The sequence below is a fragment of the Nomascus leucogenys genome, chromosome 15 (genome assembly GCF_006542625.1).
Source record: "Nomascus leucogenys isolate Asia chromosome 15, Asia_NLE_v1, whole genome shotgun sequence".
NCBI classification, from domain to species: Eukaryota; Metazoa; Chordata; class Mammalia; order Primates; family Hylobatidae; genus Nomascus; species Nomascus leucogenys.
In genome coordinates, this window is record NC_044395.1 from 79,482,547 (window position 1) to 79,507,444 (window position 24,898).

At 42.6% G+C, this 24,898-nt stretch overlaps 1 protein-coding gene across 1 annotated transcript in view; it reads right to left on the reverse strand.

Annotated features, from left to right (window-relative positions):
* SPTY2D1 (SPT2 chromatin protein domain containing 1) overlaps window positions 1-23,325 on the reverse strand; it is a 28,119-nt gene extending 4,794 nt beyond the window's left edge. Inside the window, exons 1-5 of the mRNA XM_003254301.3 lie at window positions 23,051-23,325; window positions 5,721-5,835; window positions 3,392-4,927; window positions 1,139-1,313; window positions 298-375 (exon numbers count right to left, since the gene is read on the reverse strand). Of these exons, the coding sequence (XP_003254349.2) occupies window positions 298-375; window positions 1,139-1,313; window positions 3,392-4,927; window positions 5,721-5,835; window positions 23,051-23,110 (1,964 nt within the window). The 5' untranslated portion in view covers window positions 23,111-23,325. The remainder of the gene's footprint in view (window positions 1-297; window positions 376-1,138; window positions 1,314-3,391; window positions 4,928-5,720; window positions 5,836-23,050) is intronic.
* Between the last annotated feature and the right edge of the window lie 1,573 nt (window positions 23,326-24,898).

Genomic DNA, 24,898 nt, shown 5'->3' on the forward strand with positions numbered 1-24,898 from the left:
TGCCTGTAATCCCAGCACTTTGGGAGGCTGAGATGGGATGATCACTTGAGGCCAGGAGTTTGAGACTAGCCTGGTCAACATAGTGAGACCCCATCTCTGTTAAAAAACAAAAAAACAAAAACCAGTGAAAAAACACAACTGCTAAGGAATTTGTCTAAGACCCTACAGCTAGTAAACAGGATTGGAATCCAGAATTCTCTGGCCCAAAGCCCCAGTTCCCAATGGTGTAATTGTAGCAATAAGCAGAAAGGAATTTTTAGGACATTTTTACACAAGTATGTTAAATTTTATGCTTACCTCTTTGCTTCTTCCTTCTGTTGCTCTTTCCAACTACTTTCCATGTAACGTAAGGCATAATCACTTTCATCTTTGTATCTGATAAAAGGAAATCAAAATGATAAAAAGAGAAAACTTCAATTTTCTAAACGAACTATATCCTCTCATTTAAAAAACCAGTATCTCCTTTAAAACTAAATCAAGCACACATACAGAATTACTCCTTGCTTGGCAGCGAGTGAGGGGAGTGGAGGATGGATAGAGGTAGGTTTCTGAAGTAAAGACAAGTTTTAGATAAGCCCTTATTACCCTCATAGGGCAACTATTCTGAAGCTAATGTCCATGAGGGTACCAATCGTACAGTGGTTCCTCAACTCACTCACCTACATTTACTTGATAATTTATATTAAAATTTGAAAGCACAGTATATATGAAAATTATTTTCTATATAATAATCTAATTTGAGCTTCATGACCATCATGAGGTGGAGAAAGACTTCAGACCACAGAAAACTGAAGCAGTTGGGTTAACAGACTGACCAAGAACATACAGGTTGTTCTTTCAAGAGCCAATCTACTTATACTACACTAAGCAGCTTCCATCTCACTAAATATATATCTTACAAGAATAACAATTTAAAAGGGTTATTTTTTGTTCCTTATGCAAATAACTACAGAAATTTTGAATTAAATATAAAATATTTAGTGCTAAAAGAGTACATTTATTTAAAATAACAATCACCCAAGGGTTCCTAATTAAGAATTGTATTCAGTGCCTCCAATATTAGTTTATTACCCCATGACATGAATTATTCAAAATAAAAAAAGGATGTCATAGTTATCTGAATCTTCTTTAGTCTTACTTTTTTCGGTCATAACCAAAGATTTCTCTAATGTGCTTGGATATTTCTTCCTGAGGCTCTCCTTCATCTTCGATAAAATCTTCCATTTCAGAGTCGTACTCATCATCATCGTCATCTTCCTCTTCGTATTCTCGCTGCCTTTTGTAACCAGTAGGGAAGGGAAGCCTTTGAGGACCTAAGAAACCATTATTTATAAGAATATTATAACTTAAAATAGTTCCAATGCAGTTCTATGTAAACTGAAATTGTGAGTCATTATTAAGATGGTATCTTTTAAAACCAGAGCAAGCAGGCTGGCCCTTAGCACAGAGCCATCATCCTTGCTGTGTCATGGTATCCAGAAGGAATAGAACTCCTGTTTTATCCCAGGGCTTACCAGAAACGTCTTGTTACATTTTCTAGCTTAGTAGTGCCAATATTTCTGAATTTATAAGATCAGTAAAATTTCTTTTTTATTTATTTTTTTTTGAGACAGAGTTTCACTCGTTGCCTAGGCTGGAGTGCAATGTTGCGATCTCGGCTCACCGCAACCTCTGCCTCCCAGGTTCAAGTGATTCTCCTTCCTCAGCCTCCTGAGTAGCTGGGATTATAGACATGTGCCACCATGCCTGGCTAATTTTGTATTTTTAGTAGAGTTGGGGTTTGTCCATGTTGGTCAGGCTGGTCTCGAACTCCCGATCTCGGGTGATCTGCCTGCCTTGGCCTCCCAAAGTGCTGGGATTACAGGCGTGAGCCACTGTGCCCGGCCAAGGTCAGTAAAATTTCTAAAAATAAATACAATTTACAAACCTTCACAGAATCATTAGCTTTTGCCAAGACACCAAAAGTAGCAATTACCATCTACTATAATCACAATTTCATTTAAAAATTTAAAGTTGAATGAAGTATGAATGATTCTCAGAATTATATTGTTCAAACTGAGTAAGTTTGACTGTAGGAAAAACTCACTACATTATCCTTATTTTTGTCATTTTGCCAAAAGACTGATAAAAACTTTGCAAAAGACAGGCATTGATCAACAGCCCAGGATCTGGGAACAACTACTCTCTAGTTTTTGATTACAGACACTTCTTTTGTTGTTCTATGCTTGTTTTTAATATGCGTGGCTTGTCTCCCTAGCTTAGTTTCTCAACCTTAGCTCAATGACATTTCGGACCAGATAATTCTTTGTTGTCAGGGGGCTATCCCATGCATTGTTGGTCAGCAGCATCCCTGTCCTCTATTCAGTAGATGCCAGTAGCATCCCCCATCCCCAGTTGTGACGATTGCCAAAAGTCCCCTGGAGGGCAAAATTGCCCTTGATAAGAATCAATGGTCTAGTTGAACTAGGAAATTTAAAACAAGTAATTCAGTCATTGGTTCCTTTTTATATTCTCCATGGAGCCTAACAAGTGCTTTAACAAATGCCTATTAGCATAAAGTGAGTACAACCTAGCAGCTAGCAGGTGCCACCAATGATCATATACCTTGGAACAGTAGATTCCTAAAGGATCAGTGTTTAGGACCTTGATACTAACCACTATAACAAGCAGAAACACAAGTACAATCTAAAAACAGTTCCTGGCACATAATGGGTGCCCAAGAAATATCTGCTGAATAAGCTTCCAGTTACACTCTGATTCTTGAAGATAGGTCTCTTTAGTCCTCAGGAAAAAGTAGATTAATTCATCCATTGTAGCATACATATGTAAGTCACGTACATTCACCCTGAATGTTCACAAATCACAAAGCTAAGTTTATCACACTTGGGGACATTTCAAGGGTGAACACAGAGATCCTAGATAAGTCTCTTTCTAAAGACCTTTCTAAGCCATGATCATTAAAGGAACTCTCAGCAGGGCATAGTGACTCATGCCTATAATCCCAGCACTTTTTGGAAGCTGATGAAGGCGGATCACTGAGCCCAGGAGTTAGAAATGAGTATAGGCAACATATTGAGACCCCATCTCTATGAAAAATAAAAAGTTAGCCAGGCATGGTGGCACACGCCTAGAGTCCCAGCTACTTGGGAAGCTAAAGTGGGAGAACTGCTTGAGCCTGTGATTGTGCCTGGGCAACAGAGCAAGCAAGACCCTGTCTCAAAAAAACAAGGAACTCTCAACCACAGGGCAGATAAAACATCACGATTCTATCAACACTACAGTACATTAAAGGACAGCACATGAGGGGTTCACAGGGTCCCTGATAATATAAAAACTCTTTCCAATTTCCTAATGACAAATATATACTCTTTAGGGTGAGGGGAAATTTTACCTTGGGCAGATCTGTAGCCAGATAGGGGAGGCTTCATTCCATTCATCTGTCCATTGCTGGACCGGCTAATGATATTCTTGGAAGAAATTGTTTCGGAGACAACAGTACACTTAGGCTTTATAGTGGGACCTGAGCTACTAACTGTTTGACCAGGTCCCAAGCTGCTCACTGGTCTTCCTGGGACTGAACTACTGATAGTCCGTCCAGCTGGAATTGAGCCACTTATGGATCTCCCAGGGCCACTGACAGACCGCCCCGGGGGACCTGAGCCACTCACTGGTCGTCGAAGTTCATGTGGACTGCTCACAGGCCGGCCAGGGCCACGAGAGCTGCCCAAGGGTCTTGCAGAACTACCTGAACCACTGATGGGTCGCCCAGGGCCACTTGAGCTGCTTGCAGGTTGTCCAGGGCCACATGTACCACTGACTGTCCGCCTAGAGGGATTTGAGTCATTGGCTGGCTTCTTGGACCCACTGATTGATTGCTCAGGTCCTGAGCTGGAGCTGCCATTCTGGCGCCTAGGCACAGGGCCAGAACTAACTGTAGGTCGAGCAACCCCTGTGTTGGGCTGCCCAGGGGCTGAGCTAGAGCTGCTGCCTGGCTGCCTGATACCTGGACTCTTAGCCTTATTGTGTGGGGTGACCATGGGCCCAGGCCTGGAATGGCTAGGATGGGACGGAAACTTTTTGGCTTTGTGCTCAATAGCAGATTTCTGAGTCCTGCTAGCAGAAGTCTTTGGGACACTTGGTGAAGAGGTGCTGGAATGAGGCTTTCCAGCTCCATTGAAAACAGGTCTGTCGTGGCCCTCACGAAGTGAGGGTTGGGAGCTATTGCCAGATCCTGCCTTGATCCTCTCTCCTGGCATGGATTTGGATGAAGACAAAGCGAGGTGTTTGTCATTGGCCATGCTGGGTCTTGATTTCTTCTCAGCATGAGGAAGGGGCATTCCTTTGGAAGAAGGATGCCTGTCTCCAGAACCTTTGCTAAGTTTTGTGCCCACGCTTTCTTTCTGAGAGGGTGCCTTTTTGGACACAGTTGGAGGTAGTTTTCCATCTGTCTCAAGTTTTTTTCTCCTATGTTTTCGTTCAAGGAATTCTCGCTCCCTAAGTTCTTCTGCGGTCATAGGTCGCTCTTCTGATTTCTTCACTACCTTGATTTCCACTGGTTCAAACTGCTTTTTCTCAGCCAGCCTGAGTAAATCAGTGAAGTTCATGGGTGGTGGGGCACTTTTAAGGGGGACCTTTGGTTTGCTTTCAACTTTGGGAGGTTCTTGCTCTTCCTCATACTCCTGCTCTGACTCTGCGTGATTGTACTCGAGGAATTCATTCTCTTCTTCCATTTCATACTCTCGGTCGGTTCCTTGGCTGGTATGGCTTTCTGTTGGCTGCCTCTTCTTTGACTTTTCCTCAATAGGAATCCCATTGTAACCATGGAAATTATCCTTTGTCCTCTTGGCCATAGCTCTTGCTTTCTTGTCATGTTTGAGCTCAATTCGCTTTTTCACTAGTTCCTCTTTTCTCCTCTTCTCCTCTAAGGCTAAAAGGGACAAAACAAGAATCTGTTATTATTTTGAGATCTCAAGATTGTAGTATGCTCAAGTGAAAACACAATGTTCAGGTTACAGTTTGAAGACATCTAGGAATCAAATGAGGAAGTCATTTGAACAAGTATCAATTGAGTCATCTTTACATAATGAGTGGGAGGCATATGGGTTTTTCTATATGACTAGGCAAGTGGGAGACTTGGTTTTCAGCTTTAAATATAGAAAATACTTCAAACCAAATACATTACCAAGTTAAGAGAACATTAGTATCCACTTAGCAGTTGTTATTAATTATGATTCAATGAATACTTAAACATATTGAATCAGTTTCTATGTATTTGCACGAAGTAGAATTATTCGAGATAAAGACTTTAAAACTTATCTCTATTTTAGCCTTTTAGATAGCATTCTGTTAATAAAAATTAAAATACAAAATGGGTAGAAACACTTTCAGAACCAAGATTAAAGAAAGAATGTAGTTTTTATTGGGGACTTACTATGGCCAATTAGAAGGCATGGCTACTAACCCCCAAAAAGCTGTTACTTCAAGGGGAGAAAAAAAGAAAACGTTTATACAAATGATCAAGATAACATATGTAAAGCCATGAATACAGTCAGTTAACCTGGACACACGCACACACACGCACGCACGTGCACACACACACACACACACACCCTCCCAAATCTGTTGGCCCGTTACGTTTTTATAAACAGCCACTGGTTTAGTACAACCTAGATGTGAAGACGGAAGACTTTAAAATTGAGAATAAGGCTATAGATACATACCTTTTCGTCTCAGCTCCTCTTCTTTCCTTTTAAGAAAAGCTTGTACAGCTGCTGATTGGACACCTTTAACTTTTGGGTCTTTTTTTGGAGGCCCCACTGCCAAACTATACCTTTTCTACAAACAAAAACAATAAAAGTTTACAAGCAATTCAACTTTTAAAATATATTATTAGGTATAAGGCACTGTGCCAGGTAATAAGAGGTATAAATGTTAACTGTGAAACCTATTCTGAATAATTGAGAGATCATATAACACATAGTAAAGCTTAAATATAAAATTTCAGACTAAATATTTATTATGTATGGTGATTTTGGGGTACAAAGTTTCCATGTAACATTCCAAAATAATGCACAAATGAACAATTCACAGAAACACTGTTTTCAGGCTATTTTCCAAAAAAGCACCTGGACTGGGTAACTACATGAAATCACCACTTAGAAGAATCAATTATTTGTGTTTTAAAATTCTGATTTAGGCTGGGCTCAGGGGCTCATGCCTGTAATCTCAGCACTTTGGGAGCAGAGGCGGGCGAATCATGAGGTCTGGAGTTCAAGACCAGCCTGGCCAACATGGTGAAACCCCATATCTACTAAAAACACAAAAAATTAGCTGGGCGTAGTGGCAGGTGCCTGTAATCCCAGCTACTCAGGAGGCTGAGGCAGAAGAATTGCTTGAACCCAGGAGGCAGAGGTTGCAGTGAGCCGAGATCATGCCACTGCACTGTAGCCCAGGTGACAGAGTGAGACTCCGTCTCAAAAAAAAAAAAAAAAAAAAAAAAAAAAAAAAAAAAAATCTGATTTAGGCCAGGTGCAATGGCTCACGCCTATAATCCCAACACTTTTGGGAGGCTGAGGCGGGCGGATTACCTGTGGTCAGGAGTTGGCAACCAGCCTGGCCAACATAGTGAAACTCCGTCTCTACTAAAAATACAAAAATTAGCCGGGTGTGGTGGCACACACCTGTAATCCCAGCTGTTTAGGAGGCTGAGGCAGGAGAATGGCTTGAACTCAGGAGGCAGAGGTTGCAGTGAGCCAAGATTGCGCCACTGCACTCCAGGCTGGACGACAGAGCAAAACTCCGTCTCAATCAATCAATCAATAGGTAAGTAAGTAAATGTATACAATTCTGAGTTAAAAAATAGCCTGCCTTAGAAAGAAGCATTTCAAAGTCCAGCTTTTCAAACAAACAGAAAAAGCTACTCCGCACAACTATTTTCTCTCCTGACTACTCCAGATGATTTTCTAGTAGGGACTCATAGCTACATGTGTTATTTTGCTTAGAATACAGAAACACTGAGGTTTTACTTTGACCACACACAAAGGCTAGGGGCAAACCATAGCAAAAAAGCATTTCAAAAAATCTATGCAATAGAGGCCCAATTCCCAGCAACCTCTAACTGTAGCTCTTATGTTCACTAAATGTTAATTTGCCTCACAAACTCTTTTTTAGACAGGTTCCTATAACACCCACAAAATGCTTACATTATCCTGGCACAGATGAAGTCTCTGGACCTCAGTTTTTATATAACTGCATTAAGAAATTACTAAACTCAAGTAATGTTAATTTGAACTACAAAAGGAAAAATATTTCCACTTTATAAGTACCTATTATGACAGAAATATGATGAACATAGAGCTAAAATAAATTCAGACAAGGGATGATTCACCTCTAGGACCATTCCACATTAAATCCAGGAAATGAGATTTTTAAAGTATCTTCCTTTGTTTTGTTAGGCAGATGCATTCTCATCTAATGTACCTGTTGCTGTGGCTAACAGAAGAAGAAACATGTCCCAGAACAAATTGAGACAACTTAGGAACAACTTAGGAACCAAAAAAGTATTCCCAAATATGTATGAAATTCTTGGAGGAAAATCAAAAGATATGTGCTTACTATAAGGCTGCCAAATACAATGTATCTTGAAACAGGCTGGAAGTTCCAACTAAATTAGTCTGCCAACAAAGCAGCTGGCCAAGGAAGCAGGCTCTAATCCAACCTGAAAATCTTGCATGATAGCAATGCTGAGAAGTGACATATCCCTAACAGAGAGAAGTCCCAAGACAGCAACCAGATTTCTTTCCCAGTCACCTTGGCTAGGCCACAATGAGATCCTTTAAAGTCCGTATCTTTGTAAATTTAATTTTAGACTCTTTCCATAGTGGATAGGGGCTCAATATTTAAAGGAGAAAAGGGAGAAGGAAAGGGAGAGGAGAAAGAGAAGTAATACTGCTAATCTAACTATATATATATAAAATTGCCCTTGTTTACAAGAAAAGAGCCACAAACACAGGTCTTAATTACAAGGGGCTTACATTTTCATTGTGGAAAAGGCACCATGAATATGATTCAAATTAAGACATACAAAAACTCATAAGCAGAGGCACACACTCACTCCAGTCCATCACATTAAGGGATTTGGAAGCAGAGGAAGGTGGATTTTTCTTCGCCAACACTTAAGATTTTCCTGGCCAGGCGCAGTGGCTCAAGCCCCGTAATCCTAGCACTTTGGGAGGCTGAGGCGGGAGGACTGCTTGAGCCCAGGAGTTAGGAGGCCAGCCTGGGCAACATGGTGAGAACTCATCTCTTAAAAAAAAAAAAAAAAAAAAAAAAAAAAAGGCTGGGTACAGTGGCTTACACCTGTAATCCCAGAACTTTGGGAGGCCGAGGTGGGCGGATCACAAGGTCAGGAGATCGAGACCATCCTGGCCAACATGGTAAAACTCCATCTCTACTAAAAATACAAAAATTAGCTGGGCGTGGTGGTGCCTGCCTGTAAACCCTGCTACTTGGGAAGATGAGGCAGGAGAATCGCTTGAACCAGGGAGTTGGAGGCTGCAGTGAGCCAAAATCGCGCCACTGCACTCCAGCCTGGCGACAGAGCAAGGCTCCATCTCAATAAACAAAAAACAAACAAACAAAAATTTCCTGTCCCTGTCCATTATATAGATCATAGAGTTATAAAGCCCCATACAAATCAAAGCCCCATAAAAGATTTTCCCCAAGAAAAATGCAAATACATATATTAGCGTTACTTATTTAACAGGACTGGTTTGCTGTCCAAATAACCCAGCACTGAGCGCTACCTAACATGATTTTGGGATAGATATCTTTCATCTTAACCTGGGACTGCAAGAGATAGAAAGTGAGATATGACAAACCAAAAAGCTGCTCTTGACTGAATACTGGTATCCAAAAGGGAAAATATCAGTGTCAAGGGGGCATAGTTTAATGCAGTGTTTAGTAAGCTTCAGTCATTTGCATACTACCTTTACGATTTTTGCCTTTGTGGTATACTACCCCTAATATTACTTACTAATTTAACAAAATATACAGAGTTGGCTGGGTGCGGTGGTTCACGCCTGTAATCCCAGCACTTTGGGAGGACAAGGCGGGCAGACCACTTGAGGTCAGGAGTTTGAGACCAGCCTGGCCTTGAACTCTGGTGAAACCCCGTCTCCACTAAAAGTACAAAAATTAGCCAGGCATGGTGGCTCATGCCTGTAGTCCCAGCTACTTGGGAGGCTGAAGCACGAGAATCACTTGAACCCAGGAGGCAGAGGTTGTAGTGAGCCAAGATCACTCCACTGCACTCCACCCTGGGCAACAGAGTGAGACTCGGCCTCAAAAAAACAAAAACACAGACCTAACATCATGAGCTGTTATTATAGCTTTACCTCAGCAATAATATCCATAAAATGACTGACTTGAACAACTAGTTATATTTTTCCAATTCATATAAAAATACATACTATTAAGCCAGGCACAGTGGCTCACGCCTATAATCCCAGCACTTTGGGAGGCCGAGGTGGGCGGATCACAAGGTCAGGAGATCAAGATCACCCTGGCCAACACAGTGAAACCCCGTGTCTACTAAAAATACAAAAAAATTAGCTGGGCGTGGTGGCGGGCACCTGTAGTCCCAGCTACTCGGTAGGCTGAGACAGGAGAATGGCGTGAACCCAGGAGGCGGAGCTTGCAGTGAGCCGAGATCGTGCCACCACACTCCAGCCTGGGCAACAGAGCGAGACTCTGTCTCAAAAAAAAAAAAAATACATACTATTAAAATAAAAAACATCTTATTTGTAAAAATGTAGAAATATTTTTAATGGTATATTTGTATACTATTTACATCCAGGCCTTATATGTGCTGCTCTTTGAGAAACACTGACTTAGGCCGGGCGTGGTGGCTCACGCCTGTAATCCCAGCACTTGGGAGGCTGAGATGGGTTGATCACCTGAGGTCAGGAGTTTGAGACCAGCCTGGTCAACTTGGTGAAACCCCATCAAAATACAAAAATTAGCCAGGCATGGTGGTGGGCACCTGTAATCCCAGGTACTCTGGAGGCTGAGGCAGTACTTGCTTGAACCCAGGAGGCGAAGGGTTGCAGTGAGCCGAGATTGCACCACTGCACTTCAGCCTGGGTGACTGTACTCCAGCCTGGGTGAGAAGAGTGAAACTCTGTCTCAAAAAGAAAAGAAAAGAAAAGAAACACTGACTTAGGGAACAAAAATACAGGAAAGGCAGAAAAACAAGGAAGGTGGTGTTCAGGAACTCAGATTTGCTTTGAAAAGAATAACAAAGGCTACTTTTAGCTTTTTTTTCAAAGTATACACCTATTCTCATCAATTTATATGTCAATTTCAAATTCTGCCTTTTTAAACACCTCTAATCATTAAGGATACTTAAGCTGGTCTCACATTTAACCCAACAACTTTGCAGCACTTGTTGTCCTGTCCTTACGATGCAGAAGAAACTCAATAAATCTATACAATGTCTACTTTGTTGATCTTCTAAACAACTTAAAAAGCTAGCAGTAAGACAAGGTCAGCGCTGCTTTAATGAGGCTTTATCTTGTTTATATGAACTGAGCCATAATCAATTAATTTCTTATATCCTCTGTAGCTTAAAAATGTACTCAGGCCAGGCATAGTGGCTCACACCTGTAATTCTAGCACTTTGGGAGGCTAATTGGAGAAAATCGCTTGAGCACAGGAGTTCGAGATCAGCCTGGGCAATATAGGGAGACCCTGTCTCTCCAAACAATTTAAAAATTAGCTGGGCACAGTGGCACACACCTGTGGTCCCAGCTACTCGGGAGGCTGAGGCAGGAGGATTGTCTCAGCCAGGGAGGTCCAGGCTGCAGTGAGCTGTGGTTGTGCTACTGCACTCCAGCCTGAGCAACAGAGTAAGACCCTATCTCAAAAAAAAAAAAAAAACCCAAAAGCCAAAAAACAAAACAAAAAAAACCTCAACAGCACAAATACCAATAAGATATTAAAACACTCTTAAACAAAGTTTAGGTTCACAACCTAAAAAAAAGACTGGATCACTAGAGATCATCTTTATATTTTTGGAAATATCTTTGAATGGCCAGGCACAGTGGCTCATATCTGTAATCCCAACACTTTGGGAGGCTGAGGTGGGAGGATTGATTGAGCCCAGGAGTTCGAAACTAGCCTGGGCAGCATACTGAGACCCCCATCTCTACAAAATATACAAAAATTAGCCAGACATTGTGACGCACACCTGTAGTCCCAGCTACACAGCTGATGTGGGAGGATGGCTTCAGCCCAGGAGGTGGAGGCTGCAGTGAGCCATGATTGTGCCACTGTACCCCAGCCTGGGTGACAAAGCAAGACTCTGTCCCAAAAAGAAAATCTTTGAGATATAATTCATATACCACAAAATTCATCCATTTAATGTATACAATTAAATGGTTTTTGATATACAGTGACCCTTAAACATGGTAGCATGGGATGCCACCGCCCTGTGCAGTAAGAAGAAATTCCAGCTGGGCGCAGTGGCTCACCCCTGTAATCCCTGCACTTTGGGAGGCCGAGGCGGGCGGATCACCTGAGGTCAGGAGTTCGAGACTAGCCTGACGAACATGATGAAATCCCATCCCTACTAAAAATACAATAAATTAGCTGGGCATGATGGGGCGCACCTGTAATCCCAGCTACTCAGGAGGCTGAGGCAGGAGAATCGCTTGAACCCAGGAGGTGGAGGTTGCAGTGAGCTGAGATCGTGCCACTGTACTTCAGCCTGGGCAACAAGAGCAAAACTCTGTCTCAAAACAACAACAACAACAACAACATTCCATGTATAAGTTTTGACTCCCCAAAAACTTTACAACAACTCAAAGTTGACCAGAAGTTTTACTGATAACATAGTCAATTAACATACATTTTATGCATCATGATATACTTTTTTCTTATTTCTTTTCACTATTTCTAGGCTATGTTCATCTGCAGGTTTTTTTAAGTTGTTACAAATTTTAAAAAAAGTTATTGGAAAAAAATCCACGTATAAGTGGGTCCACACAGTTCAAGCCTATGTTGTTGAAGGGTCAACTGCATCCACAGAGTTGTATAACCAACACCACCAACTGATTCCAGAACATTTTAATCATCCTCCCAAAAAATCTCTTAGCTTTAGCAATGCCTTCACGTTCTCATCTCCCCTCAGCCCCTGGCAAACGCTAATCTACATTCTGTCTCTATACATTTACCAATTCTGGACATTTCATATAAATGAAATCATATAATAATATGTGGCTATGATGGTTAATTTTATATGTTAACTGGACTAGGCTATAATACCCAGTTATTTAATCAAACATTAAGCGTTACTGTGAAAGTATTTTGTAGATATAATATCTACAATCAGTTGACTTTAGGTAAAGAATACCACCCTCCATAATGCGATGGGTCTCATCCAATCATGCCAATGAAGGCATAAGAGCAAAACCCGAGGCTTTTAAGAAAAGGAATTCTATCTCAAGACTACAGCATGAACTCCTGCCTGATTTTCTAGCCTGCTGGCCTGCCCTAGAAATTTCAGACTTGTCAGGCCTCCATAATCAATTCCCTAAAATAAATCCTACTGGTTCCATGGAGAACACTGACATACAGTGGCCTTTTGTATCTGGCTTCTTTCGCTTAGCATGTTTTCAAGGTTCACGTTGTAGCATGTATCAATATTTCCTTCCTTTTTGTGGCTGAATAATATTCCATTGTATAGATATACCATGCATTATTTTTATATTCATCAGCTGAATATTCGGATTGTCTCTACTTTTTGGCTATTATGAATAATGCTGCTGTGAACATTTGTGTACAAGTTTTTATGTGGATGCACATTTTCCTTTCTCTTAGGTATATGACCACAGATCTTTTTCTCTTTGAGCAGGCAAGACCTTTCAAAAGGGGGTTGCAATAGACCCTGGTATCAAAAGATGTGTTGTAATAAAATATTTTAAAAGACAGTTCCCTACAGAGGTAGCCCAGTGGAGAATCATTTTTAAAAAGAGAGAGAGAAAAAAAAGCTTCAGGCTGGATTACATTATATTCTATTTAATAACCCAGAAGAACTATTCAGCACTTCCCCTCGCATCATATGGTCATATTTAGCTCTAGCAGCAGCACATCAAGATGCACCCATCAATTCTGAATCTGAGTCAAGGCACCAGGCTGCTTCATTGTTTGAGCTTCATGGAAAGCAGCTGGACAAGAGTTTCTTTTATCCTAAGCATATCCATTTTATTACACTGCAAGCCAACTCAGTCATTCTGCTACACCCCGATGAATGATCCACCACAGTGAAGCTTGTCATTTAAATACAACATCAGAGATTTTGCCAAGATTTGTAATTCTGAAGCCAAGAGCTTTAGAAAATATTAAGCCACTTTAAAACGTATCTGTTCCTTGCATTTAAACTGTATCATCTAGGCTAGGTTAAGAAAATAAGGAGACATCAGTCTGGAAATATGTGTACACCAACTACTGTATGTTATGTTGGAATCAATAGTCAATCCCTGGCCAGGCGCGATGGCTCATGTCTGTAATCCCAGCACTTTGGGAGGCCCAGGTGGGTGGATCACCTGAGGTTGGGAGTTCAACACCAGCCTGACCAACATGGAGAAACCCCATCTCTACTCAAAACACAAAACTAGCCGGGCAGGATGGCGCATTGCCTGTAATCTCAGCTACTCAGGAGGCTGAGGCAGGAGAATTGCTTGAACCCGGGAGGCGGAGGTTGCGGTGAGCCGAGATTGCACCATTGCACTCCAGCCTGGGCGACAGAGCGAGACTCCGTCTCGAGAAAAAAAAAAAAAGTCAATTCCTTCATGAAAGTTGTTCTTTACCCAGGAGATAACACATTGTTTCAATTGTAGAAAATATAAATTTCTTGATGGCTTTACATAAGAGATTTATAACTGTTTAGAATTAGGAGTTAGGAATATTCAAAGAATGCTACATCCTTAACTTTAATAATCACCACAGTTTTTAAAAATTTTCTCAGAACATGAGAGTCAGAGAAAGAAAGTAGGCCCGGAAAACCAATGGTTCCATTAGAACTGCTTAGCTGGATGGATAAGAGGATAAAAATTAATAACCTGCCCCAAAAGATGCTATTCATAATTGCTATGGAGTTAAATGTAAATTTTACTGTTACTGTGTTTATAAAAACATACCTGATTATAAAATGTAATAATATCAGATAGGTGTCTCATGGAGTCTCTAGTCCAACCTCTACGTTAGAAATGGCCCAGGACACCTGTGCATTTACCGGCAATCACACAGTTTATAGCAGAGTCTGAATTAGAATCCAGATCGCCTAACTCAGCCCCAAAAGTGTTCTCACTACAACACATCTCACTTCTTTATTTTATTTTATTTTATTTTTTTTTAGAAATACATAGGGTCTTGCTTGATTTGTCACCCAGGCGGCTGGAGTACAGTGGCATGACCTTGGCTCACTGTGGCCTCAAACTCCTGGGCTCCAGTGATTCTCCCACCTTAGCTTCCCGAGTAACTGGGACTACAGGCACACACCACCACAGCTGGCTATTAATAATTTTTGTATTTTTTGTAGAGATGGCGGGGGGAGGGGGGTCTCACTTTGTTGCCCATCCTGGTCACTTCTAATTTAACTCCAACATTTTTTTTTTTTTTTTGAGATGGAGTCTCTCTCTGTTGCCCAGGCTGGAGTGCAGTGGCATGGTCTTGGCTCACTGCAACCTCCACCTCCCGGGTTCAAGCAATTCTCCTGCCTCAGCCTCCCAAGTAGCTGGGATTATAGGTGCCTGCCACCACACCCAGGTAATCTTTTGTGTTTTTAGTAGAGACAGGTTTCACTACGTTGGCCAGGTTGGTCTCGAACGCCTGACCTCATGATCCGCCCACCTCAGCTTCCCAAAGTGCTGGGATTACAGGCGTGAGCCACAATGCCTGGCTCCAACACTTTCATCTCTAGTTTCTAATTTAACTACAACACTGGGATCTCTAGTTCTAACCTCCTTTCCCTAATTTCCACCTGCCTCTTGGATAATGCCAGTACTTCAGAAAGGTCTACAGCTGAACTTCTATCTTACCCTCCCTCACCTTCAGACTCTACTTCTGTTAACCATGCTGGCACTCTCCTAAACAAGCTGTAAATATCCTTCTGCCTATCAGTTTCCAAATGATTTTGGTTTAGCCTTCACATTTGTCTCCCATCAGACTCTACTGTATACTAAGAATGTCATTAAAAAAAAAAACAAAAAACAAAAAACAAAAAAACAAACAGAGTTACTGCCTACGGCTGGAGTTGGGGATAGGGAACTGGATGGGTTCAAGCTGTGTAGGTAACAACCTTCCTCACTATACCATCCTCAGTACACACCCCTCATTCAACACAAGCTCATGATTAAGAGCAAGAACTCTGGAGCTAATTTGCCTGGATTAGATTCTCTGCTCTACCATATCTAGTGTTAGCTCTGTGACCATGGGCAAGTTACGGGCCTCAGTTTCCTCATTAGTAAAATACTGTTGATTATATGGTTATTATGGTGATTAAATTAATTAATATATAAGGTGCTTAGAACAGTGCCTGGCACAGACTAAGCACTATAAAGGTTAACTGTTATTCAGAAAGAGATTATCTTGGTAGTGATGGGGAAGGGAAATAACAGAACCTCTATGGGAATAAGGTGAACAGTAGTTTCTAAAAGACCCTCTCCCTAAAACACTAGTTGAGAGGTACTGCTCTAGGCTAGAATCCAACACTGCCCCAGACATGAGACAAGTCATCTTCAGATCTGTGAAAGAAAATGGAGAGTCTATTTGGGGCTTCTAAAGGTTGTTCAGCCCTGAGGAGGTTGACTTTGGAGACAGAGTCTTGGAACATGACCTATTAATTAATGACCGTTTGTTTTAAATTAACTTCCTTATTTTCTTGTACCAGGCTCAGACCACATGGCTGAGATAAAAGACCCTTGGCCAGGCGCGGTGGCTCATGTCTATAATCCCAGCACTTTGGGAGGCCGAGACGGGTGGATCACCTGAGGTCAGGAATTCAAGACCAGCCTGGCCAGCACGATGAAACCCCATCTCTACTAAAAAAAAAAAAAAAAAAAAAAAATTAGCCAGGCATGGTGGCACATGCCTGTAATCCCAGCAACCTGGGAGGCTGAGGCAAGAGAATGGGTTGAACCTGGGTAGCAGAGGTTGCGGTGAGCCAAGATCATGCCATTGCACTCCAGCCTCAGTGACAGAGCAAGACTCCATCTCCAAAAACAACAACAACAAAAAACCCTTCACCAGGCATGGTGGCTCACTTCTGTAATCCCAGCACTTTGGGAGGCCAAGGCAGGTGGATCACTTGAGGTCAGGAGTTCGAGACCAGGCTGGCCAACATGGTGAAACCCCATCTCTACTAAAAAATACAAAAATTAGCCGGGCACGGTGGCTCACGCCTGTAATCTCAGCACTTTGGGAGGCCGAGGTGGGTGGATCATGAGGTCAAGAGATCGAGACCATCCTGGCTAACATGGTGAAACCCTGTCTCTACTAAAAATACAAAAAAAAAGTTAGCCAGGTGTGGTGGCGGGCGCCTGTAGTCCCAGCTACTCGGGAGGCTGAGGCAAGAGAATGGTGTGAGCCCGGGAGGCAGAGCTTGCAGTGAATTGAGATCATGCCACTGCACCCCAGCCTGGGAAACAGAGCAAGACTCCGTGTCAAAAAAAAAAAAAAAAAAAATTAGCAGGGCTTGGTGGTGCATGCCTGTAGTCCCAGCTACTCGGGAGTCTGAGGCAGGAGAACTGCTTGAACCCAGGAGGCAGAGGTTTCAGTGAGCTGAAGTGGCACCACTGGACTCCAGCCTGGGCGACGGAGCAAGACTCTGTCTCTAAAAAAAAATAAAATAAAATAAAAAAAAACCCTGACTGAGATAAGAGATCCCTTTACTATTACATCCTTAATGTGGAATGTTAAATACACCCTTCCCAAAAAAGAAACACTGCCTACTACCAAATTGCTGCAACTATGCATTAACCTTGTACAGAAAATACTGAAATCCTGTTAAGCTTCCCCAGACCTTGCCTATATAAAAGATTCTCAAATCTCTCCATTTTGGAGCACTCCATTTGGCTATTATGAATAATGCTGCTGTGAACATTTGTGTACAAGTTTTTATGTGGATGTATGTTTTCTTTTCTCTTAGGCATATGATCATAGATCTTTTTAACATTGAGCTAGCAAGACCTTTCAAAAGGGGGTTGCAATTAGACCTTGGTATCAAAAGATGTGGTACTGGAATGTTTTAAAAGATAGCTCCCCTATCCAATAGGGGTAGCCCAGTGGAGAATCACGTTTATAAGGAAAAAAAAGCCACAGGCTGGGTTACATTATATTCTATTTAGTAAGGCAGAACTATCTGGCACATAAGAGAATGCATACATCCTGAAATACACACATTTTGAAATTTTCTGCTGTAGGATTATCTGTCTGTTTTGTGGAGTCTTCGTCTTCCCAAGTAGCCATCCTCAAACTGCACTCAAATAAGCTCAATATCATATTGCCAGGACCTCGTTATTAAGGTTAACAGATCCAAGGGTGGGGAGCAATCCAGTTACAATCCATTATAGATCAAACATTACCTGCAGAAAAAAGTCATCTACAAAAACCTTTTGTTGGCCCACACTGTTCTTTAAAAGAAAATGTAACTACTATGCAAATCGTGGCTTTTTTAAAATACATGGAGCTTGGCACCTATCATTTTTTATCCAGACTACTTCAAGAATTTACATTATCTACCTGGCCCCTGAAGACATTTGAATTTGCTGTCCTAGTTAATGTCCTGGGCTCTTACTTTCACTACCTATGGTTCTTATCCTTAAGGGGCTATAGGCAGACCCCCAAATTCTGGTATACCTGGTACCACATGAAGGTTTGCCCTTTACCTTTTGGTTTGTGGCGGCGGAGTGGGGTGGCAGGCGGTGGAGGTCATACCAGAGCTTCAGTAGCTTTTCTGATTGTTTTTCACAGTCTCACTGGGAGAAAGACCATATAAGTTGGCTTATGTTTTATAGGCCATCAATTATAGCTATGTGATGGCCTGGTGTGGTGGCTCGCGCCTGTAATTCCAGCATTTTGTGAGGCCAAGGCAGGCAGATCACTTGAGGCCAGGAGTTCAAGACCAGCCTGGCCAACATGGTGAAACCCCATCTCTTAACTAAAAATACAAAAGTTAGCTGGGCATGGTGGCGTGTGGCTGCAGTCTCTGCTACTCAGGAGGCTGAGGCAGGAGAATCGCTTGACCTCAGGTGGCGGAGGCTGCAGTGAGCCCAGATCGCATCACTGCATTCCAGCTTGGGCGACAGAGTGAGACTTTGTCTCAAAAAAAAAAATTATAGCTATGTGAAACCTGTAAGAATCCACATTCTAAGCTCTAGTATTCTACCAAAACAAGTTAACTACTTTTTCCTACTGGAACTCAGGGAGAAAAATCAAGTGCAAGTTTACCAAAAATATCTTTTCTCCTTTATATATAAACAGAGCCAGTGACGACAACTTGTTTCACCATCTTGATCAGCAGTTATTATGTATTCAGTTTTCCACTGGGAAATGATAGTGTGCCTAATATTTCTGGGCCTGATGCAATCCTACCTTTAACATAAAAAACTATTTCTGTTAAAAAGAAACAAAAAAATGATGATTAGGGAAATACTCATAGCTTCTCAAGACAGATACAATAGGTAGCTTTAAAAAATAAAGCTCTGCTGGGCACGGTGGCTCATGCCTGTAATTCCAGCAATTTGGGAGGCCAAGGCAGGTGGATCACAAGGTCAGGAGATTGAGACCATCCTGGCCAACATGGTGAAACCATGTCTCTACTAAAAATATAAAAATTAGCTGGGCGTGGTGGTGGATGCCTGTAATCCCAGCTACTCAGGAGGCTGAGCCAAGAGAATGGCTTGGACCCAGGAGGCGGAGGTTACAGTGAGCCAAGATCATGCCACTGCACTCCAGCCTGGTGACAGAGGAAGACTCTGCCTCAAAAAATAAAAATAAAAATAAAGCTCTGGCTGGGTGTGGTGGCTCACGCCTGTAATCCCAGCACTTTGGGAAGCCGAGGCAGGTAGATCACGAGCTCAGGAGATTGAGACCATCCTGACCAACATGGTGAAAGCCCGTCTCTACTAAAAATACAAAAATTAGCTGGGTGTGGTGGCATACACCTGTAATCCCAGCTACTTGGGAGGCTGAGGCAGGAGAATTGCTTGAACCCAGAAGGTGGAGGTTGCAGTGAGCAGAGATAGTGCCACTGCACTCCAGCCTGGTATGAGGATGAGACTCGTCTCAAAACAACAAAAAGCTCTGCAAAGTCTGAAGGGCTGAAGTAGCTGTACGGGTGTTTGGATTTTAGTCTAATCATTGCTAGTCACTGGATTTCCTTACCATAGTAAAGGTCTGACCTAAGAACTCTGAAGACTTAAATTCTGAGCATTAGCTCTGATAGGTTCCAAATGAAGGTGGGAGAAGAAGTTGGCGAACAGGGAAATATGAACCAATCAACAGAGAGAGATGCAGCTTAGTTAGTTATTGCAAAGCCTCTGTGGTTCTCAGATCAATTAAGTAAATTTATATCAGCAGGGTGTGTATAGGGCAGGGAGGGGTGTAGCCGTCTTTTTTTTTTTTTAATTTTCTTTTTCTTTTCATTTGAGACAGAGTCTCGCTCTGTCACCCCAGCTGGAGTGCAGTGGCACGATCTCCACTCACTGCAACCTCTGTCTTACTGCAACCTCCGCCTCTCAGGTTCAAGCCATTCTCCTGCCTCAGCCTCCTGAGTAGCTGAGATTACAGGTGTGCCCCACCATGCCTGGCTAATTTTTGTATTTTTAGTAGAGATGGGGTTTCACCATGTTGGCCAGGCTGGTCTCGAACTCCTGACCTCAGGTGATCTGCCCATCTTGGCCTCCCAAAGTGCTGGGATTACAGGTGTGAGCCACAGCACCCGGCCAGAAATAAAGCTGTCAATTGATACAATGGTCCCCAACTCTCTATTTCTTTGCTTTTATAATTGTGAAATATCATAGACATAGTGTACAGGGTAACAGATTATTACAAAGCAAGTATCCTTTTAAGCTACCATCCAAGTCAAGAAACATTTCAAGACAGGCCTGGCTCAGTGGTTCACACCTGTACTCACAGCAGTCTGGGAGGCTGAGGTGGGCTGATCACTTGAGGCCAGGAGTTTGATACCAGTCCTATCTCTACTAAAAACACAAAAAAATCAACTGGGTGTGGTGGCGCACCCCTGTATTCCCAGCTACTCAGGAGGCTGAGGCAGGAGAATGGCTTGAACTTGGGAGGCGGAGGTTGCAGTGAGCCGAGATTTCACCACTGCACTCCAGCCTGGGCAACAGAGACTCCGTCTCAAAAAAAAGAAAATAAAAGAAAAAGCTTTATTTCTTTTAAAATAGATATATAAAAAAAAAAACTTTATTTCTTTTAAAATAGATGGCAAAAAAAGAAAAAAGCTTTACTTCTTTTAAAATAGATGGAATAAATATGGGAAAATGTTAATATGCTAAATACGGGGTTTGGGTATATTAGAAATGCGTTAACATTCCTTATGTTTGAAAGTGTCCAAATTACTTTAAGCTGATAAAGAAAAAGTAAATAGAACAGTTAGATGAATCAAGTTAAAGGAAATCAAGTAAAGCATGAAATTTGGCCGGGTGTGGTGGCTCACACTTGTAATTTCAGCACTTTGGGAAGCCGAGGTGGGCGAATGACTTGAGGAAGGAGTTCAAGATCAGCCTGGCCAACATGGTGAAACCCTGTCTCTACCAAAAATACAAAAGTTAGCTTGATGTGGTGGCGGGCACCTGTAGTCCCAGTTACTCAGGAGGCTGAGGTAGGAGAATTGCTTGAACTCAGCAGGTGGAGGTTGCAGTGAGCCGAGACCATGCCACTGCACTCCAGCCTCCAGCCCGGACAACAGAGTGAGACTCTATCTAAAAAAAAAAAAAAAAGAAGAAGAAATGTAACTACAGTCTTATTCTATTCTTCAATAGTTTCTTTTGTGACTTTAATTCCATGTAAAAAGATAAGAATTATAATGCTGGTAACTAAATCAAACTTCTAGGCTTACTAGCTTTGGCAGGGAGAGGTCAGAGAATGCATGATTCATAAAACATATGGCTATATTATCTATTAATTCATTTTTTGAAATGAAGTTTTGCTCTTGTTGCCCAGGCTGGAGTGCAATGGCACGATCTCAGCTCACTGCAATCTCCGCCTCCTGGGTTCAAGCAATTCTCCTGTCTCAGCCTTCCGAGTAGCTGAGATTACAGGCGCACACCACCATGCCCGACTAATTTTTTTATGTTTAGTAGAGACGGGGTTTCATCATATTTTTCAGGCTGGTTTCAAACTCCTGACTTCAGGTGATTCTCCCGCCTAGGCCTCCCAAAGTGCTGGGATTACAGGCCTGAGCCATTGTGCCCGGCCATCTATTAAATTTTAAATTACTTTTTTCCCCTTTTTGATTCTTCTGTTATTCCAATCATAGATAATGCATATATTATGACATATACACATATTTTGAAATTTTCTGCTTTAGGATTATCTGTCTGCTTTTCTCCCAACAGCTACTGGCTTTCAGAATAAGAAATGACTTAGTTCTGATTCTTCCATAGAACAGTACTGGGCATCAAAGCTAGTACTATCGTTGACCTTTACTGAAATTCAATAAGATCTAGAATGAAATATAGACCAAATTCTGCAAAGATGAATGGTTACTAGACCCAATATTGATTCATCTGGAAAATTTACAGATGCTTCTAGAAAGTAAATCTGTTGATCTGGGTTTCAAAGGTTTGAGTCTATACCTTCAACATGCAAAGCTTATGACTCACGGCTTAGGGGAATGGTTATTCAGAGTTCTTGGGATAAGGGATGGCTGTGTGTGTGTGTATATACATATATTTATAAACATAAATATAGACCTTTTTCAGATCAATATTTTCAAAGGGATAAAAGAATGAACTAGCCTCAGAAGACAAAAAAAGCGGCAGAAGAGAAAAAACGAATATTGCAATATACGAATATCTAGGAAATGCAGAGCACTTCGTCGGAGCTCAATAAATTCTAGCTGAATTGACTTTGAGAGCCGTTTTAGTTCTACACCTTACTGCTCAAACCGCAGGCATCACCATGCAACTTATCGGTTTACAGCTGTGCTGTGGGTACCATCTGAAGATCTGGAAATGATTAGCTTATGCAAAACAGCCACAACCCCCAGAAACCAGGCGCTCTCCACCACTTTACCATTTAAGTCTTACACCGCTCTTGCGACTGTAAGCGAACTGACAAACATCTACTGAGCAAATGGGACCTAGATTTTAAACAAAGACTGAAATCTGGAAGACTACAAGTAAACAGAAGCTGAAACTAGCTCACCTATACTGTTGGCCAAGGATTTCGTGGAATCTGCTAAACTTCTCTTCCCAAAAGATGATACCCATCCCCTGGGAGGTGATAATTTAATCACCTTGGTGGCTGAGTGGGTGGGGCCGAGTCAGAATTCTTTCAAGAAATCACTAAACGTTTGACTTGAAGATCGATGAGAAGCCAGCCAAAAAGCTATCAAGCCAAGGACCCCAAACCCCGTAACTCCCTTACATACATATTTCCTTCCCAATCTCTGGGCTGAAGTTTATGTCGAAGCCAAAAACTACCAGCGCTAGAATCCACTGCGTGCCAGGCACAGCTCACTCACGGCTTTCACGCAATTCTAACTACAACACCCAAACCGCAAAGTCCCTGTTGCAGGGGTAAATAAGCCGGCGAAACCCATTCACAGGAAGGCTCCCGCGTCTCGTCCCAAGCTCTTTTCTCCCGAGTTCCCAAGAGTATAAACCCAAGTAAAGGAAATAAGGCGTCCGGGTCTTTCCTCTCCCGGAGCCGACAGGCGGCTGCCTAGAAGTTCCATGGGCCACACACATTCCGAACTTGGAAGACTAGGGTCCCCTACATTGATGCCCCAGCTGCTACTTACCGGCACATTGTTGACACCTTGTCCCTTGGAAGCTATCATGAGAATTTCTCTGAAGTCCATGTTGGGCCGAGGCGGGAGAGACTGGGCCAGGCACTCGGAAAGGACTGACAGCGCACCTAACCGAGGCGCCCAGCTACAGCCAAGTGCACTGCCTCGGCAGCCCCACTCCCACCCCACCTCTGAGAGACCACTTCCGGCGCCTTCCTATGCGGTCTGCCCGCCCCCTTCCCTCCACGGCCTATATCCTTTCAGGGCCGCCACAGAGCTCGCGAGTCTCTGCGTAACTTCCGCTTTGAGGCCGAGACACGTACAAACGTGATACGTGGCTGCTGGCGTCGGCCCGAGAGGCAGGGACTAGGCATTTTAGCGACTAAGGGGGTGTGGCTAAGCGAGAGAGCGGCTTCCCTGGTGGCCCGGGCGCGCGGCCTTGTCATCTGTTGCTCCTTGTGAGCGCTGGGTAGAGAAAGTGAGGGGGTGGAGGGTTTACTCGCCAGGCCTGGGTTCTCTGGGTGTCATGGGTAGGCGCTCAGATCCAAAATTGTGAACAGACGGATCTCGAGCCGGGATTTGGGCTACCTGTGTCTAGGCGCTCGCGAAGCTGCGCAGGCGCACACAGCAGCGCGGTGGTCCTGTCTTGGATGCCCATTACTCATCAAATTCGACCACATGCCGTGCGCTTACCTTCTACTCAGATGCACGCGTGCCGGTGATGGGGGCATGCGCTTACTGCTTTTGCCCCATTTAGAAAATAGGTTTTATGTGGAGCAGCCAACCTGTGTTTTTGCTCAGGCAATGGATTAAGGAATTTCTCACATACAGACCCAGGCTTGACATACTTTGGTGTACCGATGAACATATGCTTCATATTCATATTCATTGGGATCCTAGTCCTGACTTCCTTTTGAGAGTTATCTTGGATCTGTAAGATCATTTCGACTTAGCAAAAACACTGAAAATAATTAGGCAAACCTGGGTCTGCAAGTGGGAACCGGCCAGGGGATTGATAGCAAACAGGTACTCGGGATCTTTTCGGTGGGATGGAAATGCCTCCAAACTGGATTGTGGGGATGGTTGCACTATACATGTACTAAAAATCGTACACTTAAGACGGGTAAGAATGATACAGTATGTAAATATGTCAAGCTGTTAAAACATGCTAGACAAAGCTGCTGGGTCTTACTCTTTGATGGTTTAATGCTGTGAACGTAATTCAAAATCAAAGCTGTTGGAACTTTAAATTATTTTGCGCCTTAAAGGAATGTCATTATGGAACCTGAGCCACATAACAGGCAGCTGCCTTTGTTCCTCTGATTATAGATGAGCCTTTCTTTCCTACATCGTTTTGTGAAAACACAGGGAGAAGACAGCCATCTACAAACCAAGTAGAGAGACCTCAAGGTAACCACACCTTGATCGTAGAATTCTAGCCACCAGAATTGTTAGACAATAAATGTCTGTTGTTTAGGCCACCTAGTCTGTGGTACTTTGTTATTGGCAGCCCTAGCAAACGACTACACTGGCATATGGTGTTTTCAATTAATGCCAACCATCATTTCTCAAGGAAGCTCTTCCTGAGCTATCTCAGGGCCCCTTTTATAAATTCTTACAGCCCCCCAGTATTTCCCTTCATGGAACATCTTACAGTTTGTAATTACATATTTGTTCTTTTTTTTTTTTTAACTATTGGCTATATCTGTGGTAGATAGAGCTATGAAAATGGGCATAAGCCTATTTTACCCATCACTGTTTCCATCACCAGCACAGTTCCCTGCTAATGCACATAAAAGCTGCAACAAAGATTTTTTGACCAAATTAATGAATCGATAAGTGAAAACTCCCAAGATTCAA